This window comes from Engystomops pustulosus, chromosome 2 (genome assembly GCF_040894005.1).
Source record: "Engystomops pustulosus chromosome 2, aEngPut4.maternal, whole genome shotgun sequence".
Lineage (NCBI taxonomy): Eukaryota > Metazoa > Chordata > Amphibia > Anura > Leptodactylidae > Engystomops > Engystomops pustulosus.
Genome location: NC_092412.1, coordinates 153,358,754 through 153,381,051, shown reverse-complemented (window position 1 = coordinate 153,381,051; position 22,298 = coordinate 153,358,754). Strand labels below are relative to the sequence as shown.

General features: G+C 40.2%; 2 protein-coding genes across 11 annotated transcripts in view; one reads left to right on the top strand and one right to left on the bottom strand.

The window, feature by feature from the left end:
* Positions 1-6,474: 6,474 nt before the first annotated feature.
* RCC1 (regulator of chromosome condensation 1) lies at positions 6,475-14,777 on the bottom strand. Of its 4 annotated transcripts, none has more exons than XM_072136969.1 (10): positions 14,623-14,777; positions 13,197-13,292; positions 12,604-12,791; positions 12,338-12,517; positions 11,262-11,358; positions 10,555-10,677; positions 8,316-8,468; positions 8,013-8,132; positions 7,775-7,927; positions 6,475-7,164 (listed from the first exon to the last, which is right to left on the bottom strand). In XM_072136969.1, exons 2-10 carry the CDS (start codon positions 13,273-13,275, stop codon positions 6,995-6,997), a joined length of 1,263 nt encoding a protein of 420 aa, XP_071993070.1. In that variant the 5' UTR covers positions 13,276-13,292; positions 14,623-14,777; the 3' UTR covers positions 6,475-6,994. The 4 variants fall into 4 exon arrangements, with proteins under 4 accessions (XP_071993070.1, XP_071993068.1, XP_071993071.1 ...); XM_072136967.1 differs by having other exon boundaries at positions 12,604-12,794; positions 13,197-13,294; positions 14,623-14,763; XM_072136970.1 differs by having other exon boundaries at positions 14,566-14,751.
* The window catches only part of CTPS1 (CTP synthase 1), a 27,063-nt gene continuing 19,189 nt past the window's right edge, over positions 14,425-22,298 (top strand). The window contains exons 1-4 of one of the 7 annotated variants that reach the window (XM_072136961.1): positions 14,425-14,560; positions 16,844-17,035; positions 21,819-21,989; positions 22,162-22,262. In XM_072136961.1, coding sequence (XP_071993062.1) covers positions 14,530-14,560; positions 16,844-17,035; positions 21,819-21,989; positions 22,162-22,262 — 495 coding nt within the window. In that variant the 5' untranslated portion in view covers positions 14,425-14,529. The other 6 variants (XM_072136962.1, XM_072136964.1, XM_072136963.1 and 3 more) reach the window with 6 other exon arrangements.

Sequence of the window (22,298 nt, the reverse complement as noted above, 5' to 3'; positions counted from 1 at the left end):
AGCCCGTGAGCCCTCTTCATACACTCCTTATACCTCTGTGCCGTAGAGCTACGGCGCAGAGCGTTAAGGGGTTAAATAGCTGCAAGAATGCAAAGTGGACGTTCCGTTGCAATGACGCTCCATCCAGCTCAGAGCGTTAAACACTTCGGTAATTAATTGGTGAATAAATATGACAAGGAAGTGGTGCACCAAAGAGTCTTAGAACGGTCCCAAGGAGCTGTGTAATAAATATGCCCCAATTGGTTAATATTTCTGAAGCAAAAAAGTAAAATTCAGAAGAAAAGGGATACGTGGCAATAAAGTTTGGACTTGAACAGTTGGTAATGTAAGCACACCTTTTAACCCCTACGGGACACAGCATCTTTTGGCCTAAAGGACGCGGCCCCATTTTTCAAATCTGGCCTGTGTCACTATAAGTGGTTATAGCGTGGGAACGCTGTGAGATATTCAGGGGATTTTGAGATTGTTTTCTCGTGACACATTGTACTTCAAAATAGTTTAAAAATTTGGATGAAATCTTTTGCGTTTAGTTATGAAAAAAAACAAAATTTGGCAAAAATTTTGAAAAATTCTTTATTTTCAACGTTCTAAATTCTCTACTTTTGATTCAGAAAGTCATAGCACCCAAATAAATTCATAACTTACATTTCCCAAATGTCTGCTTTATGTTGGCATGTTTTTTTCAGATTCCACATATTTTACTAGAATGTTATGAGGCTCAGAATTTGGGTGCCATTTTTCACATTTTTTGTAAAATCGCCAAAACCTGTATTTAGATGGACCTGCTCAACTTCTAATTGACACTGAGAGGCCTAAATAATAGCGAGACTCGTAAATTACCCCATTGTGGAAACTACACCCCTCAACGTATGAAAAACCACTTTTAAGAAGTTTGTTAACCCTTTACGTGTTTTATAGGGGTTAAAACAAAATGGAGGTGGAGTCTGCAAATTGTAATATTTTTTCACAATACACTCATTTTGGGTGGAAAATTAAACATTTGTAATGGATAAAATGAAAAAAGGCTCCACAAAGTTTGATACGCAATTTCTCCCGAGTACACAGATACCCCATATGTGCTGGTAACCTGCTGTATGGGCGCACGGCCGGGCAGAGAAGGGAAGGAGGCACCATGCAGATCAGATTTGCTATGTCACATTGTACAGGCTATAATTTTTTTCTTTTTTTTTATTGAGGACCTGTAGGGGCTTATTTCTTTTGCCACATGAGATGCACTTTTCTAATACATAATTTTGGGGCATCTATAGCTAATTGGTGAGATTTAATTAACTCTTTGTTGGTGGAGGAAATGAAAATCATCAATTTTTAGGAAAATTTTTATGTGTTTTTTTTTTTTTTGGCCGTTAACCATACCATGAAAATAGTATATTATTTTTATTCTATGGGTCGCCACGTTTATGAAAATACTTCATTTATATATATTTTTTTATTTTTTCCCATTTTTACTGAATAAAAAGTAATTTGGCAAAATTGTTGTTAATTTTAGCATCACCGTCTTTCATATGCATAACTTTTTTAATTTTTCACCTCACAAATCTGTTTAAGGGCTTATTTTTTGCAAGAATGATAGCTCTTTTTAGTGGTCTTATTTTAGATTGCGTAACTTTTTAAAATCACTTTTTTAGAGCATTTTTAAAGGGCATTAATAAAAAATCATCTTTATCAGAGAGAGTTTTTTTAGGTTGTTTTTTACGGGGTTCACTTTGCGGATCTAATAACGATTCTGTTTTATTATACAGATTGTTACGGACGCAGGGATACCAAATATGTGGGGGTTTTGTGTATTTTATTCAATTGTACTGAATAAAAACTAATTTGGAGAAAATCTTATTCATTTTAGCATCACCATCTTTTTATATGCATAACTTTTTTATTTTTTGGCAGATAAATCTTGTTAGGGGCTTATTTTTTGCGAGAACAGTTGTTCTTTTTAGTGGGCTTATTTTGGAGTGCATAACATTTTTTAAATCACTTTTTAGAGCATTTTTTATAGGGTATTAATTAAAAATTATCTTTTTTCGGAAAGTTTTTTGCGTTTTTTTCCTCCGGCGTTTACCGTGCGGGTCCAGTAACAATTCTGTTTTATTATGCAGATTGTTACGGACGCGGCAATACCAAATATGCGGGGTTTTTTGTGTTTTTATGTTTTTTATACTTTATTAAGTTTTTTTATGGGAAAGTGACATTTTAGGGGCTTATATTTTTATGTATTTATTTTTTATTTATTATAATGTGTAGTGTTAAGTGTCTTTGCATATTTTTACTTATACATACTTGAACTTAAACCAGTGATGCTCTGATCACTGGTTTAAGTTCAATACACTGCTCTACAATACTATTTTATTGTAGAGCAGTGTAAACTGTCTGAGCAAGCTTGCGCATGCTCAGACAGTTTACAGCCAGACCCGGAAGGGGTCTGGCTGCCATGGAGACCGGGCAGCTCCGGGGCACATGCCAGTCCTCGGAGCTGCCCAGAAGTGGATCGGATCCCCCGGTAAGCGGCACGGGGGATCCGATCCACAGCGCAAACACCCTTACACGCCGCGGTCATGTTTGACCGCGGTGTGTAAGGGGTTAACACCCGCGATCGGAGCCGGCTCCGATCGCGGGTGTTAGCGCAGGCTGTCAGCTGTACTAGACAGCTGACAGCCGCTGCTTCTGGTACCGGCTCCGTTCGTGAGCCGGTGCCAGAAGCAGGACGTTATAGAACGTCCCCGTGCGCTAAGCATCTAGCCCCGGGGACGTACTATAACGTCCTGGTGCGCCTAGGGGTTAAAAAATTACAACAGTTTATAAAACATAAGAAGTAATCTACAAAAAAAAAAAGTGAGAATGCCTCTATAGCAGTGATGGCAAACCTTTTAGACACTGAGTGCCCAAACTACAACAAAAACCCACATATTTTTCTCAAAGTGCCGATGCGACAATTTAAGCAGTAACTTATTAAACCCTGCTCTGTCACAGGTTTAAATTGTATAGGCACCTGAGGACTCCAATACAGTAGAATGAAGGAGAAGGCATTTGGGTTATCATTGTAGTTTACTTCCAGGGTCCTGGGGTTCCTGGATCTGCAAGAGGCCTTGAGTTCTGTCTCGCAAACCCTGCGTTGGGGTGATGGCTCAGGTGCCCATAGAGAGGGCTCTGAGTGCCACCTCTGGCACCCGTGCCATAGGTTCCCCACCACTGCTCTATAGCATGAAGAGACAGGCATTCTTGCCTTATGAATGGTCCCTCAGTTAAACTATAAACAAATAATCTGCTGCCCCCTGGTGGTCATAAATGAGCTCTCCGAAGAGCTAGAATATTACTTCCTCCTGTCAGATGTAATGACAAGGCAAATGTTTTTGTCTGCTGCAGTGTGTCACAGTCACAGGTTCTTCAAGAATTCAAGTGCAACTAGTCAAATATAGAAAGAACCAGGGATCAACTGAAACAAACTGCCGACTAGAGTTTCTATTGGGAAAGAAGTTTTCCCTGATCCCAAGCACCTAGGAGGAAAAAAATTCAGTTTCCCCAATGGCATTTATAATCTTTGAATAAAGTTCTTTTTAATATAAAAAGGGAGGGTTGCTAATAATGCAAAGAAAATGCCATTTAACCCAATAGGAAAATATCATTCTTGTGTCAGTATTTAACACTATTCGGAAAGTATTTGAATTTAGTTTTTCCAGCTTCCTAACAGAACTAAAAAGACAAAAAAAAAACAGTCATACCACTTTCTTATGGATTTCATTTTATTTCTGTCACAGTGCAATCCTTTAGGGCTCTCTCACATTGGAGGAGTTATTCACTTCCTTGGTTCAGTGAATTCCACGGATGCCTCACAATGCCATTGTTTTAAATGGATGTTTTCACATTGGCTTGTATTTTCACTGTCCGTGGAAAAAGTTATGAAACATTTTTTCATCAATGCGGATCACAGAAGGCAATAGAAGTCTATGGGTGCCAAAAAAATGTTTTTTTCACTGTTGAGGCTGAACCCCCCCCCCCCCCCCCCCCCCCAGGTATTATGCATCACAGAAACAGAAAAGAAAAAAAAAATACCACAAATGAAAAATTGATGCACAACCGAAGCTAAACATCAACACCAATGTGAAAGAGCCGTTTCAGTACCATCAAGTAGTTGCCAAATTTGTATAGGTTTTATTATGTTCCACATCTTTTAAAGGATAGAAAAACAATAATTCTGTTGTCATTTTCATACTTCACTGTAAGGAGGGGGGTTAAAAAGTGTCCAAACTGCCACAAAAATTGAATAAATATCACAACAAAAGAAGAAGGCAGATGTAAAGGGAATTAAATCTTTATTAAGTACATCAATGGACTATTAAAAGCAATTAAAAACCCTCAGAAGAGGTACACACTAAACAACCCCCCCCCCCTGCTTACAGCAGTTATAGAAGGTGCAGAGACTAGCAATCATAGGCAAGTGCCCACTGTATCAGCCTGATAGTGAATATCAGATTCAAAACCTACATGTGTGAGAAAAGATTAACATATAGCAAACAATAACATTACCCGAATGATGATCCAAAGAGGGGGGAGTAAAATTACCCCACGCGTATCGCCCATCAACTGGGCTTCATCGGGGGATACCAGCATATAGATCACGCGGTCCTTAAATACCCTCCAGCACTGTGACGGAGCTCAGCCAAGCAAGCGCAACAACACTCCCAACGGAGGACTACTTCCGGTGTGCAAAACCGGAAGCGCTACAACCCGATAGCGTTCCAGGAAGTGAAGGCGGGGCCTCCATGCGTCCCACTGACGTAAAGAAGATAATTTGATGTATCGTTGGGGTAAGAAAAGGCAAGGAGCGATCTTTCTGATAAAAATTCGGACCAGAAGACTGCTTGAATGGAATGCTTCCTGTCCCTAAACTATTCTTGAATAAAAAGTAAATTATTGCTCTTTTTTGTCCTTATGTGGACCCTGCTGTTGCCCTCTAACATGATTGCTATGAGGTGCTGGAGATATACATCGGTAGTAAAGCCATACTGGTATATTTGTGGCGCAGGACACATCACTATAAAAATCTAATGATATAGTAATACAGCAAGTCGATATATGATATATTACTGCAACGTTCATTGTCAAGGTTAATACTTAGTACTACACTTATTGGTTGTTTACATGCATTATTGCACGTTATTTGCACTTGGCACTTTTTGGGACTACTTGTTTGTTTTATGGGAGGCCATGGGCCCCCTAGCGTTTTAATAACTTGTATGAAATTCCGAAGTTTTATCAGAAAGATCGCTCCTTGCCTTTTCTTACCCTAACGATGCATCAAATTATCTTCTTTACGTCAGTGGGACGCCTGGAGGCCCCGCCTTCACTTCCTGGAACGCTATCGGGTTGTATCGCTTCCAGTTTTACACACCGGAAGTAGTTCTCCGTTGGGGGTGTTGTTGCACTTGCTTGGCTGAGCTCCATCACAGTGCTGGAGGGTATTTAAGAACAGCGTGATCTATATGCTGGTATCCCCTGATGAAGCCCAGTTGATGGGCAATATGCGTGGGGTAATTTTACTCCCCCCTCTTTGGATCATCATTCGGGAAATGTTATTGTTTGCTATATGTTATTTTCTCACACATGTAGGTTTCGAATCTGATAATCACTATCGGGCTGATACAGTGGGCACTTGCCTATGATTGCTAGTCTCTGCACCTCCTATAACTGTTGTATGTACCTACTTATTCATGTGTGATGTTATGCCTTGGACATGTATAACCGTTTTTTGGGTGGATTTTGTTTAATGTGTACCCCTTCTGAGGGTTTTTAATAGTCCATTGATGTACTTAAAGATTTAATCCCCTTTACATCTGCCTTCTTCTGCCTTTGATGTGATATCGGTTAGCATTTATTCAGATGTGGGAATTCCTTTATCCCTTGTCACCCCATCTAGCAATATAAAAAATTGAATAAAGTGATAAAAGTTAAGCTTGTACCATTTTTGAAACTCCATGGAGGATGGAGAGGAGTAGAAGGCCATGGAGGATGCTGGGTTTTCGTGTGGTCAGATACATACATGGGGTACAGTTTGCTATTGTTAAGAGGCTAAAGGACCAGAGATGATGTTATCACCCTGGTCACATGACAGGAACTGCTGAATATCAAGGAAGCATAAGGAGGAATCAGATGAGCAGGACAAACCTTATGTCAGGAAATATAAGATAAAAAGTTGATTTATGTGGATGTAAGGGAAACAATTATTAGCTAAAAGAATGGTGCGAGTTAAATAGGGCTCTATAGGAACCTGTCACTGTGTGTATAGGTGAAAATGTGGTGACAGGTTCCCTTTAAACTAATCACCCACTAAATAAATGTAAGCATATGGCATTATCAGCTCCCCTGATGCTCTTCTTCTATATTCTCACAGCAAGTATAATTTTATAGCTTTTAACAAACTTGTTTAGTCATTTCTGGAACTGCAACAGAAGAATAACCAAATTTCTGAAAAATATTTATTCCAAAAGAAGATTCTTTAAAAGAAGTTGCACATCCTTGTCAGGTAAAATTGATTCAAACAATGGCAAAAGGGATAGAAATATCCTACAGTCATGCACACCCATACCACACACTTATAAAAATAAAGCAATTTGCTTTGTATGACTTTGGGTATTAAAAAATAAAATTTTTTAACAAGTATAATTCTAAATAACAATGTAGCAAAGAAGATTGTAATCTTGTAATAGTGCCACAGAGACAGGCTGAAAATGGGGGATTTAAGTGTTAAAATACTGAGGGAACAATGGCTACAAGCAGATCATTTTTATGAATTTCTGGGCAATACAGACGAGAGAAAATACAGGAAAACAGTGGAAGCTGAAGCCACAGACCTCCTGGCAAAGTCTCTGATAATTACAATTAAGGGACCAATTAAAAGTACAGAAGTGGCAACGAGGTAAATTGAGGCAGCTGAGATGTCTCCATGCAGCCAAAGGTATTGAGTGTCCCGCAATACAGGAGGTTAGCAACGCTCCTTTACTAAAAGAACAGTGTGTTGACCCCCACTGGACACAGACAAAACTTCTCTATTCTCCAGCTGCTTTCCAGTCATTTCATATGGGCTCCAAACATCATCTTCTTCACCCGTACCAAGTTGTTGGTTAGTGCCCATTCCCCAAGAGAAAACACGACCTAGTAAAGAGAAGTACATGTTATTTAGTACATGAACACCAAGAGGAGAAAAAAAAAATCATTTGCATCTTTTAAGGGCTAGGTCACACCTACTAAGTCTTCAGTCATTTACAAAGGTTATTGAGCCAAAACCAGGCAAGGCAACAGGTGGTTATGGTATAATGGACTTGTATAATTGACCTGTTCCTTGTACAGGCAGTCCCCGGGTTACATACAAGATAGGGTCTGTAGGTTGGTTCTTAAGTTGAATTTGTATGCAAGTTGGAACTGTATATTTTATCATTGTAATCCCAGCCAGAACTTTTTTGGTCTCTGTGACAATTGGATTTTAAAAATGTTGGGTTGTCATAAGAACCAGGATTAACAATAAAGCTTCATTACAGACACCTTTGATAACTGTTACAGCTGTTTATTTTAGCCTAGGACTAAAGTACAGTAAATTACCAATATCCAGTGGTCCGTTTGTAACTAGGGCTCGTATGTAAGTCGAGTGTTCTTAAGTAGGGGACCGCCTGTATTCAGCTGCACCTGGTTTTAGCCCACAATAACATACAAGCCACTGATGTAAAATCAGGCCTTATAAAACTGTACGCAGCAGTACACAACTTACCATCTCTGGTTACAGCATAGCTAACTGAAGCACCACAGGCCACAGAAGAAACCTTGGGTAGATCAGGAATGGGGGTAGGCTCATTTTTCTCTTCTGCATTTTCCCCAAGGCCAAGTCTGCCATATTCAGCACGACCAAGACTATATGCATTTCCTATAATTATACAAAGAAATTAAACATTACTCATTTAACACATACATAGACAAACCTTAGCAAGACATGTAAAATGTGTACGAACCTTCAGAGTCCACACAAACAGTATGATGCTGGCCTCCTGAAAAGCCCACCCAAGACTTTGTGGAGTTTTTGAATGATGTCAAGTTCTGAGGTGCATAGCAAGCATTAGTATTCTTTGTCCCTGTAGCAAGTAAGTGAAATGGCATTAAAATACCATACAGCTCCCGTAAACATCTTTCAGCTATAGTTCTCTACTATACCATCAAGTTTATGACTTTGGACCCGAGCATTCCAAACAGTAAACAGCAGGTTATGGAAGACACCAACTAAAAAAGAAGTGTAGAGGAAAGACAATACCACTTACCTAACTGATGGTAGTTAGAGAGGCCAAATCCATAAACATGGCCCTCTTGCGAGATAGCAAATGTGAAGTATGCACCACAGAAAACATCCTGAAAGACTACACGCCCACATCCCTTAGCCTTCAAGTGGATGCACTGAGGAACCAAAAGCCTCTCTGCAGGGAGGAGAAGGAGAAGTTATATACATGATCAGTCTCCCTACATTAAAAATGTGGCATTAAAGTAGAAAACCAGGGCAGAGATAAGGGTTTACAAAACCTGAATACATCTAAAGGGCTCTATCCAGTTTTTTGTACTCTTTTTGCAAAAGGGATGCCCGGAAAGGCAACCAGTCATCAGAAATTGGTCTAATAAGCCACTACCTTCATGCTGTCAAGCAGTTGAACAACTTGTAGATCATGTTTCTTTCACAACCCAGCTTGGTGGTATCACTCAAGTTTAAAGTTAGATGTATAAAGTCAGGGAGGTGGAGAGTTTAACATTGAAGTTATGCTTTCCCTGCCTCTGATATTGTCAATCACATGTGAGATGTTCAGTTGGACTTCAGGAGATCTCAGTCATATCCCTGAATGCAGGACCATCAATTACAGTCCTGATTCATAAAACCAATTTACAGTCAACGTCAAAGGGCATTTGCTGGAGGTCACCATACCAGGCCATGAAAGAAACAATTTAGAATGTGCTCAGCAACACTGTTTTATTAGACCAATTTCTGATTATAGGTTCCCTTTAAGTACTAATAAGTACTTTCCAGAGATAAAGGATGGCTGTAGAATAGCTGAAAACATAGCAACTAGCTGTGTCAAGGCTCCACTGTCCATCTCCCGCCTCCCCTGCTGTGACCACAGTGAGTGGGGCAGGAAAGCAGTTACACAGACCACCCATGCCATTCTTGGCAAAACTCCCTGTCAGTTTCCCTCCACAGGCTGCTGCATGGTTGGAGCTTGCCCGTTGGCAGTTTAGAGCTCTGCCTCGACATTTCCCCTTCACATTGACTAGCATCAGCTTCAGGAACCCCAACAGAGGTTCCAAAACAGTCTCCTATCCAAGGACAGGAAAGATCTGAAGTAGGAGGGGAGAAGTCAGCTGCTCAAAGAGGGAAGATCGCTCTCTGGTGGTAAGAAAGGAAATGGACAAAATGCTCAGTACATTCTATTATAATAAATTAATGTTACTGTAATTTGGGAAAATTATGAAGTGTACTATAAATTTCTGTTATGTTGGCACTTTGCGATAAATAAGTGGGTTTTGGGTTGCAGTTTGAGTACTTTGTCTATAAAAAGGTTCGCCATCACTGATCTTGACCTTTATTTGAGATGAATGCATGCTGAACTTTATATACATGCTCAGCAGTGAAATTGTTAGTTGATACCCATGGGTAAAGGCAGTTTTAAGAATTACTGCAATTCCGTAATTAGTCCCAAGCTTTAAGCATGATGAAGTTTTATATATTTGCATTGAGCACAAACCAAAAATAATAATATGAATCAGAATATTAGGTTGGTATTGAGCAGGAAATCTACCATCAAACTCAAGCATGATAAACCAGGGGCACTTATAGATCCAGGTACCATGACTGGTAATCTTCTATTTCTTATATAAGGCCTCCATGCTTAAAAATCTATTATAAAATTATGCCACTGAACCAGAAGGATTATGGGTGCCAGAGCTCCTCCAGGCTGTGACACTGTGCTGGAGCATGTTTAACCCTCCCCCACTGCTCCTTAAGCACTTCACCCCTCCCTCTGCTCGATGTATTGTAACTGCTGCAGAGGAAGTTTCAGCACATAGTGAAAGGGGAAATGCTCGTGAATTAAGGCATTTTTTGTAACACGTATATCGCACTTCTGGCTCTTTAGCAGAATTTAAAAGGTGATTTTTAGAAGGAAGTAGGCCATGGGTAACAAATATAAGAAGATTACCAAAGTCAGTGCCTGGATCTATGAATTTGTGTCCTTGGTTTACCTTGATGGTATATTTCCTTTAAAGTCCCTTCTGGCCGGTAGAAAGGGTGTCCTTGCATCATTTTTCTGCTATTAAAGGACGCCCATCCTCAGTACTGTGCTCAGTCCATGGGTTTGGACCAGCACACAGGTCTGTTTCCACAGATGTACATAGATGGCCCAACTCCAAGAAGCCTTCCCTGCAATAAGCCCTGCCACTGCTTCACAGCCTCTACCGCTAGGACAATATATGCCACATTTGAAGGGCTGTCATGGTTATAGAACATAAATGGCTCACCTAGTCCTTTCCGTCCTCCACGATTGGTAAATCTCTCAGGTACCCTGCCAAGTTGACCCTGCTCTCCACAGCCAGATGTATAGAGATCTCCATCTGAGGTGAGCATCACAAGATGATCATTACCTAAAATAACGAAAAAGGCCAAGTTTGAATAGAAAACTATTTCATCAGCTGGACTAAACGTACAAATGTTGATTTCAATTTACATGGGCAACTTGTAACCTTACTAGGGCTGTACAGTACCACTACCAAAGAATCGAAGTCCTACATGAGAAGGCACTCATACGTTTTCAGTTACTATTTTGCAATGGAAAGAATCATGGAATGTTTCCTGGAGATATTCTATAATAGTGTGTTACTGGCCTTCGCAGGATTGTTCAGGATTCGAGAAACAGCTGCTTTCCTACAATTAACAGTTTTAAAACTACAAGCAACTTATTGTGACTGGCATTAACTGTTATTTGTGTGGAAATTGTATGAAATATTATCATTTTATATGAATAAAATTTTGTAAAGAATATTTGTCGGCTATAGTATAGAGAATAAAATGTATGAACACAGGCTTAAACTGGTGAAACCACATCAGCAGAATGGAGGACATCAAGTTTTGCTTAGTGAGGCATGCTGAAAGTCAGAAGTCAACAAAGCACACGTTTATAGGTTTTCGTCGACTGCATAAAAGGATTGACTGTCTGAATCTCACTTACCTGAGGCTATTTTAATAACTGGTATATTGATAGGCACTTGAACAGGCACCATACTTTTCTTCATTGGCTCTAGTAAACCAATGACTCCATTGTTATCCTATGTGATAAAAATAAAATTTATATTCAGCAAATAAGCAGTGAAAGGATCCACTACACTGATGAAAGCAACATGCCAAGCTTTAGCATAAAAAATTGTTTACCAAAATTAATATTGTTTAGGTTGTGAAAAGTTCTACAATTTTTCATATATACTTTATTAATTCCTCATTTTCTAGATCTCCGCTTGCTGTCATTCTATAGAAAGCTTCATTGTTTACTTCCTATGGAAAGAACAGGTGACATGGCAGGAGCTTGGCCAGATTTATATCCACGGGAAGTAAACAATGAAGCTTCCATGACAGCAAATTGTGACCTAAAAAACAAGAGGAACTGATACCGAAAGTATATTGAGCATTAAAGCTTTGCAGTGCTGGGGACCTGGGTTCAAGTCCCAGGGGTCAACATCTGCAAAGAGTTTGTTTGTTCTCAGCGTTTGCGTGGGTTTCCTCCCAAACTCCAAAACATACTGGTAGGTTGATTACATTGAGCCCCATTGAGGACAGGGATTGATTTGACAAGCACTGTGCAGCGCAATCTGTGTGTGCTATATAAAGATGATTGCCATCATTACACAATTATTTGCTGAAAGTGGACAACTCTTTTAAAGAAAGCAAGCAACACCATTTTTGTAACTTTACATAAAACACTAATCACTCTCTTAACTCCTATTTCTATGTAAGTTATGGAGTGGAATGGCCATGTCCAGCTTTTTATGAAGTTGCTACCACCACAATATAAGAGGCCAATATGGAAAAACCCATTTAATAGAGATTGCAAGAGGTGCAGTTTTAATTAGCTTATAAAAATGAACATAAAGCTAGAACCTTCAGTCCAACTTTCAGAAAGTTAAGTCTGAGGACAACAACGAAAAACCGTTACTAAACAACGTGGGATTGCAATCTTTACAGTCAGATATATGAATCTGCTCTGTGATTAGTGAACATTAAATGGTAAGAGACCGTTTTCACAAAAATTACCCTGAAAGATCCAAAGAGAAACACACGCCCATCGGCTGTCAAAGCGGCTGTATGACTGTCTCCAGCTGACACCTGAACAACTTTTTCAGGCAAATCGATCTTTGCTGGTTGAGTCTCTGATCCTTCTTCCGTGGTGTCCCGGCCCAGTGCACCTTCATCATTGCAGCCAAAAGAATAAATCTATTTGGGTATGGAAATATAAGGAGGTTGAACTAAACAAACAATCACGGCTTTCTGAAAACTATAAGGTTTTAAAGTAAACTCACACTGCCGGATGCTCCTAGGCACACTGTGTGCATGCCTCCTGCTTCCGCTTGCACTATTGGCTCCGGAAGAGATACCAATGCTGGCTTCTTTCGTTCCATGACATCTTCTCCTAAACCCAGCTGACCTACGTCACCTTGTCCAAGGGTCAGCACAATACCACCGACCGACTTGTGGGAACTGTGAGTAACTACTTAAATATAAAAAAATTAAAAATCAATTACCATAAAAAGAACTAGCTGCAAATTAGGTTTCTAAGGCTTAGACATGCACAAGCAGAGGTCTGGACAGTATAAAAAAATTTGGAACTTCACAAAATAAATACATCTGGAAATTCTTGTATTTTAATTCTCTCTCCTTTGGAATTTACGGTAGGAAATTCCAGTAGGAAATAGCTGTTTTGGATGCACAAGCACTCCTTATTCAAGAGCCTTTTGTTAACTGAAGAACCTTCGCTTAAATGGGGAAGTCTCCAGACTGGGCCAAACAGCATGGATTGGAAACAAGGGAGCGGGGAGAGGAGAGAGTTTCGATAAAACGCATGGCCCTTTGTACACATGTGCAAGACAACATGTTTAGTAAATTGCCTACTTACACTTTGGCTTCTTGATCTCTGTTGTACCATTGCTTTCTTCAACAGGAGAGCTCCTTTTCAAGTTTTTCTTTCCTTTCATGGTAAATATTATTGACTCTAGAAGAAAATAAAGTTTGCGTTTTCCTAAGTGAATACAAACAACTCAATTCCACAACATACATAGGAAATTATAATAATTTATTGTAGAACCTATTTAAAATTGACTTGAGATGTGGCATTGTTTAATGACGTGACCACAAGTCTTCATGTGTTGTGATATGATGCATGCTGCAAGTCAAAATTGATCACGAGACCGCAGAAACAGGGAATCCCTGTGCCATGTTCACTTTAATACACGTAAATATTGTTACGAGGAAGAACTACAATGGAGCTACTTGCAATGTACATCATGGAAGGCCCTCATAATATGAACTACAGATTGACACTTACTCTCTTGGCTTACCTCAGGTGCATACATTTGAGAACCACATTATAATAGTGATGTAGCAAAATATAAGTAATCACAAAAAATCCCAAAGAGATAAAAAGAGACTTAGCGGAATGAGGTCTTCCACTATCCTATTTAAAGCAATGGGCAAAGACTGCCAGATTGCCACTTATGGCAAACAGCCGCTAGCCCTGACCGGCCAGCATCAGCTGCCTATATAGAAGCTCCATAGTGGAAGATTTATATGTAAACAAAACCAAGCAAGACAGATTAAAAAACTGGGAAAACCTACACTAAAAATGCTACTTTTGACACAAGCCTAAATGTTGCATATTTTATTGAGCACTAGACTTCCGTTAATAGTACATGCATCCACCCTGCAATCCAGCAGCGAGACTTCGGCAGTCTTCTTGCATAGCCGGCGGGTGCAATATGCAAGCCAGCGATGCACATGCCCTAGAGCTCCTCAGGGCTCGGTGATGGCACAGTACATGCCTGCCCCATTGTGGCAAAGGTAACCAGCATACCAAGTGGCTCATCACTACCAGGAAACTCAAACTACAAAAGGGACCAGGGCTTGAGTCAACTGCCAGGAGGAAGAGAAACTAGGACCTAATGCCAGGACCATGAGCTGTGCCATGACCCCAGGGATTTTATATGGAAAATGTATCAATGGTGTCTGAGAGCAGAATTGTTGTCATTGCTCACAGCAACCAAATCAGAGTTGACCTGTCAGTTTTTTTACAGCTGATTCTAAAATGACAACTCAGCTCTGATTGGTTGCGATGACCAACTAGAACAATTCTGATAACTCTCCCCCCTTGGGCAGGAAGCTGCGCATAGACCTGGCCACACCACTGGCTGTAGTGGAGTGCACGGGTTATCACGGCCTGGAAAGAATGAGTCATGTCCTTCACCCCACACCCGAGAGGCACAGGTAACCTTCTAGCCTGGTAGAGCCGCTCTCCCGCTGCCCCTCCTCGGCCTGGGCCCGCTCACCTGTCAGCCCGCACTCTCCGGCCACCGGCTGCTTTCCCTTATACCGCTTTGCCGCGCCTGACTCCTTTAAGCAGCTGTTAGACACGTGCAGCGCGCCCCTCTGACGTAAAACTCAGGGCGACTCGGGAGGAAGCGCGAAGCCGGCGAAGGCATCGCCCACAACGTGACACGTGATCAGAATATTTTTTTCAGAGAAGTGTAAAAACATGATGGCGGCATCTGTCCCAGGTAGCTGGGGGACCGCTGCGCTCATAGACCCCGTCCTCAAGTGCTATGTAACGTGTGTGAATTATCCGCTGTGTTATAATATGTAACCCCGTACAATACAGTAACATTAGGGACCTGCACTACCCCGGATGTGAGAGAGGTGGCGCTCTGCTCCTCCTTGGTATCTAGTCACCCCCAGCACGTGGGACCGGCACAATCATCCGCCGCTTCCTGAGCATCGTGTCTGCCTGGTGAGATGCCATCTTTGTGTGACACCAGTAGCTGGGGCCGTAGTCAGGGGCATGGCGTGAGGGGGCACCTGCGTATTACCTGACGTACATCGCTCCGAGCAATAACTGATCGGGGGGGTCTCATAGTTTATATTATTACATTGCACGGCAATGACTAGCCTGAGAGCTGTGATAAATATGTCGGTGTTTAGAGCATACATGTGCTGTGTACAGAGTGTTTACGCCCTGTCTTATGAGAATACATCTTGCTGATTGTTCTGATTATCTACCCTTGTATTCATGCACTTAGTGCAGTGTATGGTGGAGATCTTGTTTTTGCTGGGTAAATAGGAGCTCCACATGTGGGTCACCAGGTCACCCTGCTCGAATTTCTATCACCTCTTTTGTCCCATAACAACCACAGCAACCAGTATTGGAATTTCCAACTTTTTTGTTATGTATTTTCAGCAGTTTCCTTATAGTGTTCAGTATCTGTGACTACATACATACAAGTCTCTAGCCATCAGTCTGCTCCATACGTATGACAGGCATGCCAGTCTCTAGCCATCAGTCTGCTCCATACGTATAGCAGGCATGCCAGTCTCTAGCCATCAGTCTGCTCCATACATATGACAGGCATGCCAGTCTTTAGCCATCAGTCAGCTCCATACGTATGGCAGGCATGCCAGTCTCTAGCCATCAGTCTGCTCCATACGTATGGCAGGCATGCCAGTCTCTAGCCATCAGTCTGCTCCATACGTATGACAGGCATGCCAGTCTCTAGCCATCAGTCTGCTCCATACGTATGGCAGGCATGCCAGTCTCTAGCCATCAGTCTGCTCCATACGTATGACAGGCATGCCAGTCTCTAGCCATCAGTCTGCTCCATACGTATGGCAGGCATGCCAGTCTCTAGCCATCAGTCTGCTCCATACGTATGGCAGGCATGCCAGTCTCTAGCCATCAGTCTGCTCCATACGTATGACAGGCATGCCAGTCTCTAGCCATCAGTCTGCTCCGTACGTATGGCAGGCATGCCAGTCTTTAGCCATCAGTCAGCTCCTTACGTATGGCAGGCATGCCAGTCTTTAGCCATCAGTCAGCTCCATACGTATGGCAGGCATGCCAGTCTTTAGCCATCAGTCAGCTCCATATGGATGAGGCATCAGTAACAGATCAGTTGGCCCAACTCTCAGCTTCCTCAAACATCATTTGATCAAATGAGTTCACCTGCAGATCCTCTTCATTGGTCACGCCTCCTGGTAATAACTGTACTAACACTTGCCTATAAGCATTTTTTAAAGTACTTAAATTCTCTCTTAATATGGGGGCCCCTATTTCCTAGCACATACGATGAATGTATAAAACAATAAAAATGCAGAATGGGACCCCAAATAGTTAATGTCCCTTCCTGTAATGTTCTATGCTACACTTGCATATATATATTTTAATGTAGTGAGACTTCTTACTACTTGGTTTGTAAGGTTGACGGTGATGCTGCACAACCCGTTTTCAGTCTGTTTTAATGCATGCGTTTTCAGTCTGTTTAAAAAAAACATGCGTTTTTGACCGGTTTCCATGCGTTTTGCTGATTAGAACCTATTTATCTTTATAGATAACCCTGTTCAAAGGAGCCAAACGCATGGTAAACAGTAAAAAAAAAAAAAAACGTTTTTAAGCGGAATGAAAACGCATGCTTAAAAACGGGACGTGTGGCATCGCCCATAACTGGTAATGCAAGTAGTCTTTCCTCTGCAATAATGTTACTTTTTTTTTCTCTCTAGATAGTTGGGCATCCTCATTTGACACCATGAAGTATATACTTGTGACGGGTGGTGTGATATCTGGTATTGGAAAGGGCATCATTGCAAGCAGCGTAGGGACGATCCTGAAATCCAGCTCCCTACATGTCACTTCTATCAAGATTGATCCATACATTAACATTGATGCTGGAACGTTTTCTCCTTATGAACATGGTACTTGGAACTGTGAACCCACGTGAACCATATTTTTAATCCAACTGCATTCAGATAGGGTCTTGTCAGAACCTTACACTGTAGTAAAGCCAAAAACCGGCAGCAACCTTTAAAGGGTTTATCCACATTCAGGAAATATTTGATATTGTTTGTGTAATTCCTTGCAGTTTTCTAGATCTCTGCTTGATGTTCTGCTATAGGAAGCTTCTATTTACTTCATTGAATAGAAATCTGCCCATGGTGATGTGATGGACATACAGGTGCAGGAGCTGTTATTATAGCAGAGAGAAATAGGAGCTGCGGGATAATAATGGCTTGTGCATCTGCATGTCCATCACATCACCATGGACATATTTCTATCCACTGGAGTAAACAGCTTCCTATAGGACAGCAAGCAGAGATCTAGAAAACAGTAAGCAATTGTATAGCTTTTCATTACACAAACAATATCGAATATTTGCTGAAAGTTGACAACCCCTTAGGGTGATGCCACACGTGGCGTTTTTGATCCACACTCATGCGTTTTCAGTCTGTTTAAAAATGCATCCGTTATTTACTGTTTTTGAAAGATTGGCTGATTACAACTTGTTTATCTATTAACCCCTAGGCGCACCAGGACGTTATAGTACGTCCCCGGGGCTAGATGCTAGATTCTATAACGTCCTGCTTCTGGCACCGGCTCACGAACGGAGCCGGTACCAGAAGCAGCGGCTGTCAGCTGTCTAGTACAGCCTGCACTAACACCCGCGATCGGAGCCGGCTCCGATCGCGGGTGTTAACCCCTTACACGCCGCGGTCAAACATGACCGCGGCGTGTAAGGGTGTTTGCGCTGTGGATCGGATACCCTGTGCCGCTTACCGGGGGATCCGATCCACTTCTGGGCAGCTCCGAGGACTGGCATGTGCCCCGGAGCTGCCCGGTCTCCATGGCAGTCAGACCCCTTTCGGGTCTGACTGTAAACTGTCTGAGCATGCGCAAGCTTGCTCAGACAATTTACACTGCTCTACAATAAAATAGTATTGTAGAGCAGTGTATTGAACTTAAACCAGTGATCAGAGCATCACTGGTTCAAGTTCAAGTATGTATAAGTAAAAATATGCAAAAACACTTAACACTACACATTATAATAAATAAAAAATAAATACTTAAAAATATAAGCCCCTAAAATGTCACTTTCCCATAAAAACACTTAATAAAGTATAAAAAACACAAAAAACCCCGCATATTTGGTATTACTGTATAATAAAAAGGAATCGTTACTGGACCCGCACGGTACACGCCGTAGGAAAAAAAACGCAAAAACAAAAAAAAATGCTCTAAAAAGTAATTTAAAAAATGTTATGCACTCCAAAATAAGCCCACTAAAAAGAACAACTCTTCTCGCAAAAAATAAGCCCCTAACCAGATTTGTCAGCCGAAAAATAAAAAAGTTCTGCATATGAAAAGCTGGTGATGCTAAAATGAACAAGATTTTCTCCAAATTGGTTTTTATTCAGTACAATTGAATAAAATACACAAAACCTCCACATATTTGGTATCCCTGCGCCCGTAACAATCTGCATAATAAAACAGAATCATTATTAGATCCGCAAAGTGAACCCCGTAAAAAACAAAACAAAAAAAAAGCTCCAGAAAAAAGATCATTTTCAATTAATACCCTATAAAAATGCTCTAAAAAGAGATTTAAAAAATGTTATGCACTCTAAAATAAGACCACTAGAAAGAACAATCCTTCTCGCAAAAAATAAGCCCTTAAACAGATTTGTGAGGCGAAAAATAAAAAAGTTATGCATATGAAAGACGGTGATGCTAAAATTAACAACATTTTTGCCAAATTTCTTTTTATGCAGTAAAAATGGGAAAAAAATAAAAAATCTATATAAATGAGGTCTTTTTGTAATCGTGGCGACCCATAGAATAAAAATAATATACTATTTTTATGGTATGGTAAACAGCCAAAAAAAAAAACCCATAAAAATCTTCCTGAAAAGTGATGATTTTCATTTCCTCCACCAACAAAGAGTTAATAAAATCTCACCAATTAGCCTATAGATTCCCCCAAATTACGTACCAGAAAAGTGCATCTCATGTGTACAAAAGAAATAAGCCCCTATAGGTCCACATTAAAAAAAAGAAAAAAATTATAGCCTATACAATGTGACATAGCAAATCTGATCTGGATGGCGCCTCCTTCCCTTCTATGCCCGGCCGTGCGCCCATACAGCAGGTTACCACCACATATAGAGTATCCGTGTACTCGGGAGAAATTGGGTAACAAACTTTGTGGAGCCTTTATTCATTTAATCCATTGTAAATGTTAAATTTTCCACCCAAAATGAGTGTATTGTGAAAAAATATTACAATTTGCAGACTGCACCTCCATTTTGTTTTAACCCCTATAAAACACGTAAAGCGTTAACAAACTTCTTAAAAGTGGTTTTTCATACGTTGAGGTGTGTAGTTTCCACAATGGGGTAATTTACGAGTCTCACTATTATTTAGGCCTCTCAGTGTCAATTAGAAGTTGAGCAGGTCCCTCTAAATACGGGTTTTGGTGATTTTACAAAAAATGTGAAAAATGATACCTAAATTCTGAGCCTCATAACATTCTAGTAAAATATGTGGAATCTTAAAAAACCATGCCAACATAAAGCAGACATTTGGGAAATGTAAGTTATGAATTTATTTGGGAGCTATGACTATCTGCATCAAAAGTAGAGAATTTAGAACGTTGAAAATAAAGAATTTTTCCAAATTTTTGCCAAATTTTGTTTTTTTTCATAACTAAACACAAAAGATTTCATCCAAATTTTTAAACTAATTTGAAGTACAATGCGTCACGAGAAAACAATCTCAAAATCCCCTGGATATCTCATAGCGTTCCAAAACTATAACCACTTATAGTGACACAGGTCAGATTTGAAGAATGGGGCCGCGTCCTTAAGGCCAAAAGAGGCTGAGTCCCTTAGGGGTTAAGATAATTGGGAAAAACAGTCAAAAATGGATGTGGTTTGAAAACAGACCAAAAATGCCGGAGCCACTTTTCACCTTCCTGACACAGCCTACTTTTTTAAATCTGACATGTGTCGCTATAAGTGGTTATAACTTTGGAATGCTTTATCACATCCAAGTGATTTTGAAAATATTTCCATGGGACGCTTTGTACTTCATGTTACTTGAAAAAATTTGGTGGATTGTTTTGCATTTATTTATGAAAAAACAAGGTATTTGGGGACAAATTCTCGATTTTTGAAATTCCAAATGAACTATTTTTTCGACACGTGATTTTTCGTGTCATAACAGCAAAAATACTTGATAACTAATATTTACCGAATGTCTACTTTATATGGACATGGTTTTTTTCATATATCCTCTCATTTAATGGGGTTTTATGAGTTTGTTAAACCTTTAATTGTTTTACAGGGGATAAAACAAAATCATGCGCAAGGGAATCTGCGCCATTGTGACTTTTTAATGGCTATGCAATCTTTATTTTTTATTTTTTTGGCAATTTGGACATATAAGGGCTTATTTACTGTGACATTAGATGCACTTTACAAATACTTCATTTTAGTAGGTCATTAGCTGATGAGATTTTGTTAACTCTTAAATGTATGGATGAAAAAAAAAATCGTCAATTTTGGTTTCCTTTCTTTTTGTGTTATTTTGGGGCTGTACACCGTACCATAAAAATATTATATTTTCTTTATTCTATGGATCACTACGATTACGTTTATACCTCATTTATATAGTTTTTTTAAAATATATTTTTACAATTTTACTGATGAAAAACTGATATAGAGAAAATGTCTTTTATTTTTGTATCTTTTCGAAGACTTAACTTTAATATGTCTTGGTTGACAGAGCTGGTTTAGTGCTTATTTTTTAGTGTTGAGTTTTCTTTTTCAGTGGTACCATTTTGGCGCACAACTTTTTTTGCTCATTTTTGGAACATTTTTTGTAAAGGGATTTTATGAAAAATGTAAAATTTTTTGCAAGTTCTTTGGGCTTTGTTTTTACGTTGTTGACCCAGCAGGTCCAATAATGTTACTGATTTATTGTACAGATCATGGAAAAATATGTGTGTCGGGGGGCGGATGTGATTTTGTGTTTTTTTTTTTTTTGCACTCCGATAGCGGTTGTTAGAGCCGGGTGTGGGTTGTAATATACACCCACCGCTTCTTGCACCGTCCATTTGTCTAATGTCAGAAAGGGGTTAACTTTATTTATTACAATGATGCAGTCATTTCAGTTAAGCCAAGCTTTGGTCAAAGCAGAAAATGCAGTCAAAGAATAGCCATCCGCATAAGCTCTTAGGCCTCCTTCAGCTAATCCTAATGGCGGGCCTGTGATCTGGCCACACAATTTGGTGCCAGATCATGGCCCCCATTGAGGTCCGCTCGACTTTCAGTAGAGAGGAGGAAAAGTGAGGAGTCCTCGCCCTCCCCTGTCCACCCGGCCCTATCTTCACCTGGGATCCGGTCCAGGTGACCAGGTGTGTTTTTTCTTTTCATTTAAAATTTTTATTTACTCTTTTGTTTGTTTTACTATCTTTTTGCTGCAGCCTCTCTCCCTAGTTCGAGGGCAGTTGAATCAATCTACCGAAAATAAATATGTTGTAAACTAACTGTGCAGGATGACATTGATACTATTTAGAAGCTCCTGTAAGAAAATAAGCATTACCCTGATGCCTTTTCACTGCACCACAAGTACATCAGTATTTGTCTGACGTTGTAATGCTAGCAACAGAAATGTATTTTCTTGTCTTTTACTTTGATATAGGGGAGGTGTTTGTACTTGATGACGGAGGTGAAGTTGACTTGGACCTTGGAAATTATGAGCGTTTCCTGGACATCCGACTAACAAAAGATAACAATTTAACAACTGGAAAGATTTATCAGTCTGTCATTAACAAGGAAAGAAAAGGGGATTATCTAGGGAAAACAGTGCAAGGTAAAGTAATTGGGCAGATCTGTACATTGTTTATTGCTTTGTAGTCTTGTGCAGTCAATATAAATGATTTCCTATTGCTTCCAGGACTTCACTGCTGACATATTCCATCCAGAGACTATGGGCCTCCCTTTGTAAATGACATTATTTGTGACATTTTGTGTTTTACTTGTAGTGGTCCCCCACATCACAGATGCTATCCAGGAGTGGGTGATGCGACAGGCATTGATTCCTGTAGATGAGGATGGAGTGGAACCAGAAGTCTGTGTAATTGAGGTACACACAATTTCATCAGTTTTGGCTCCCCATCTC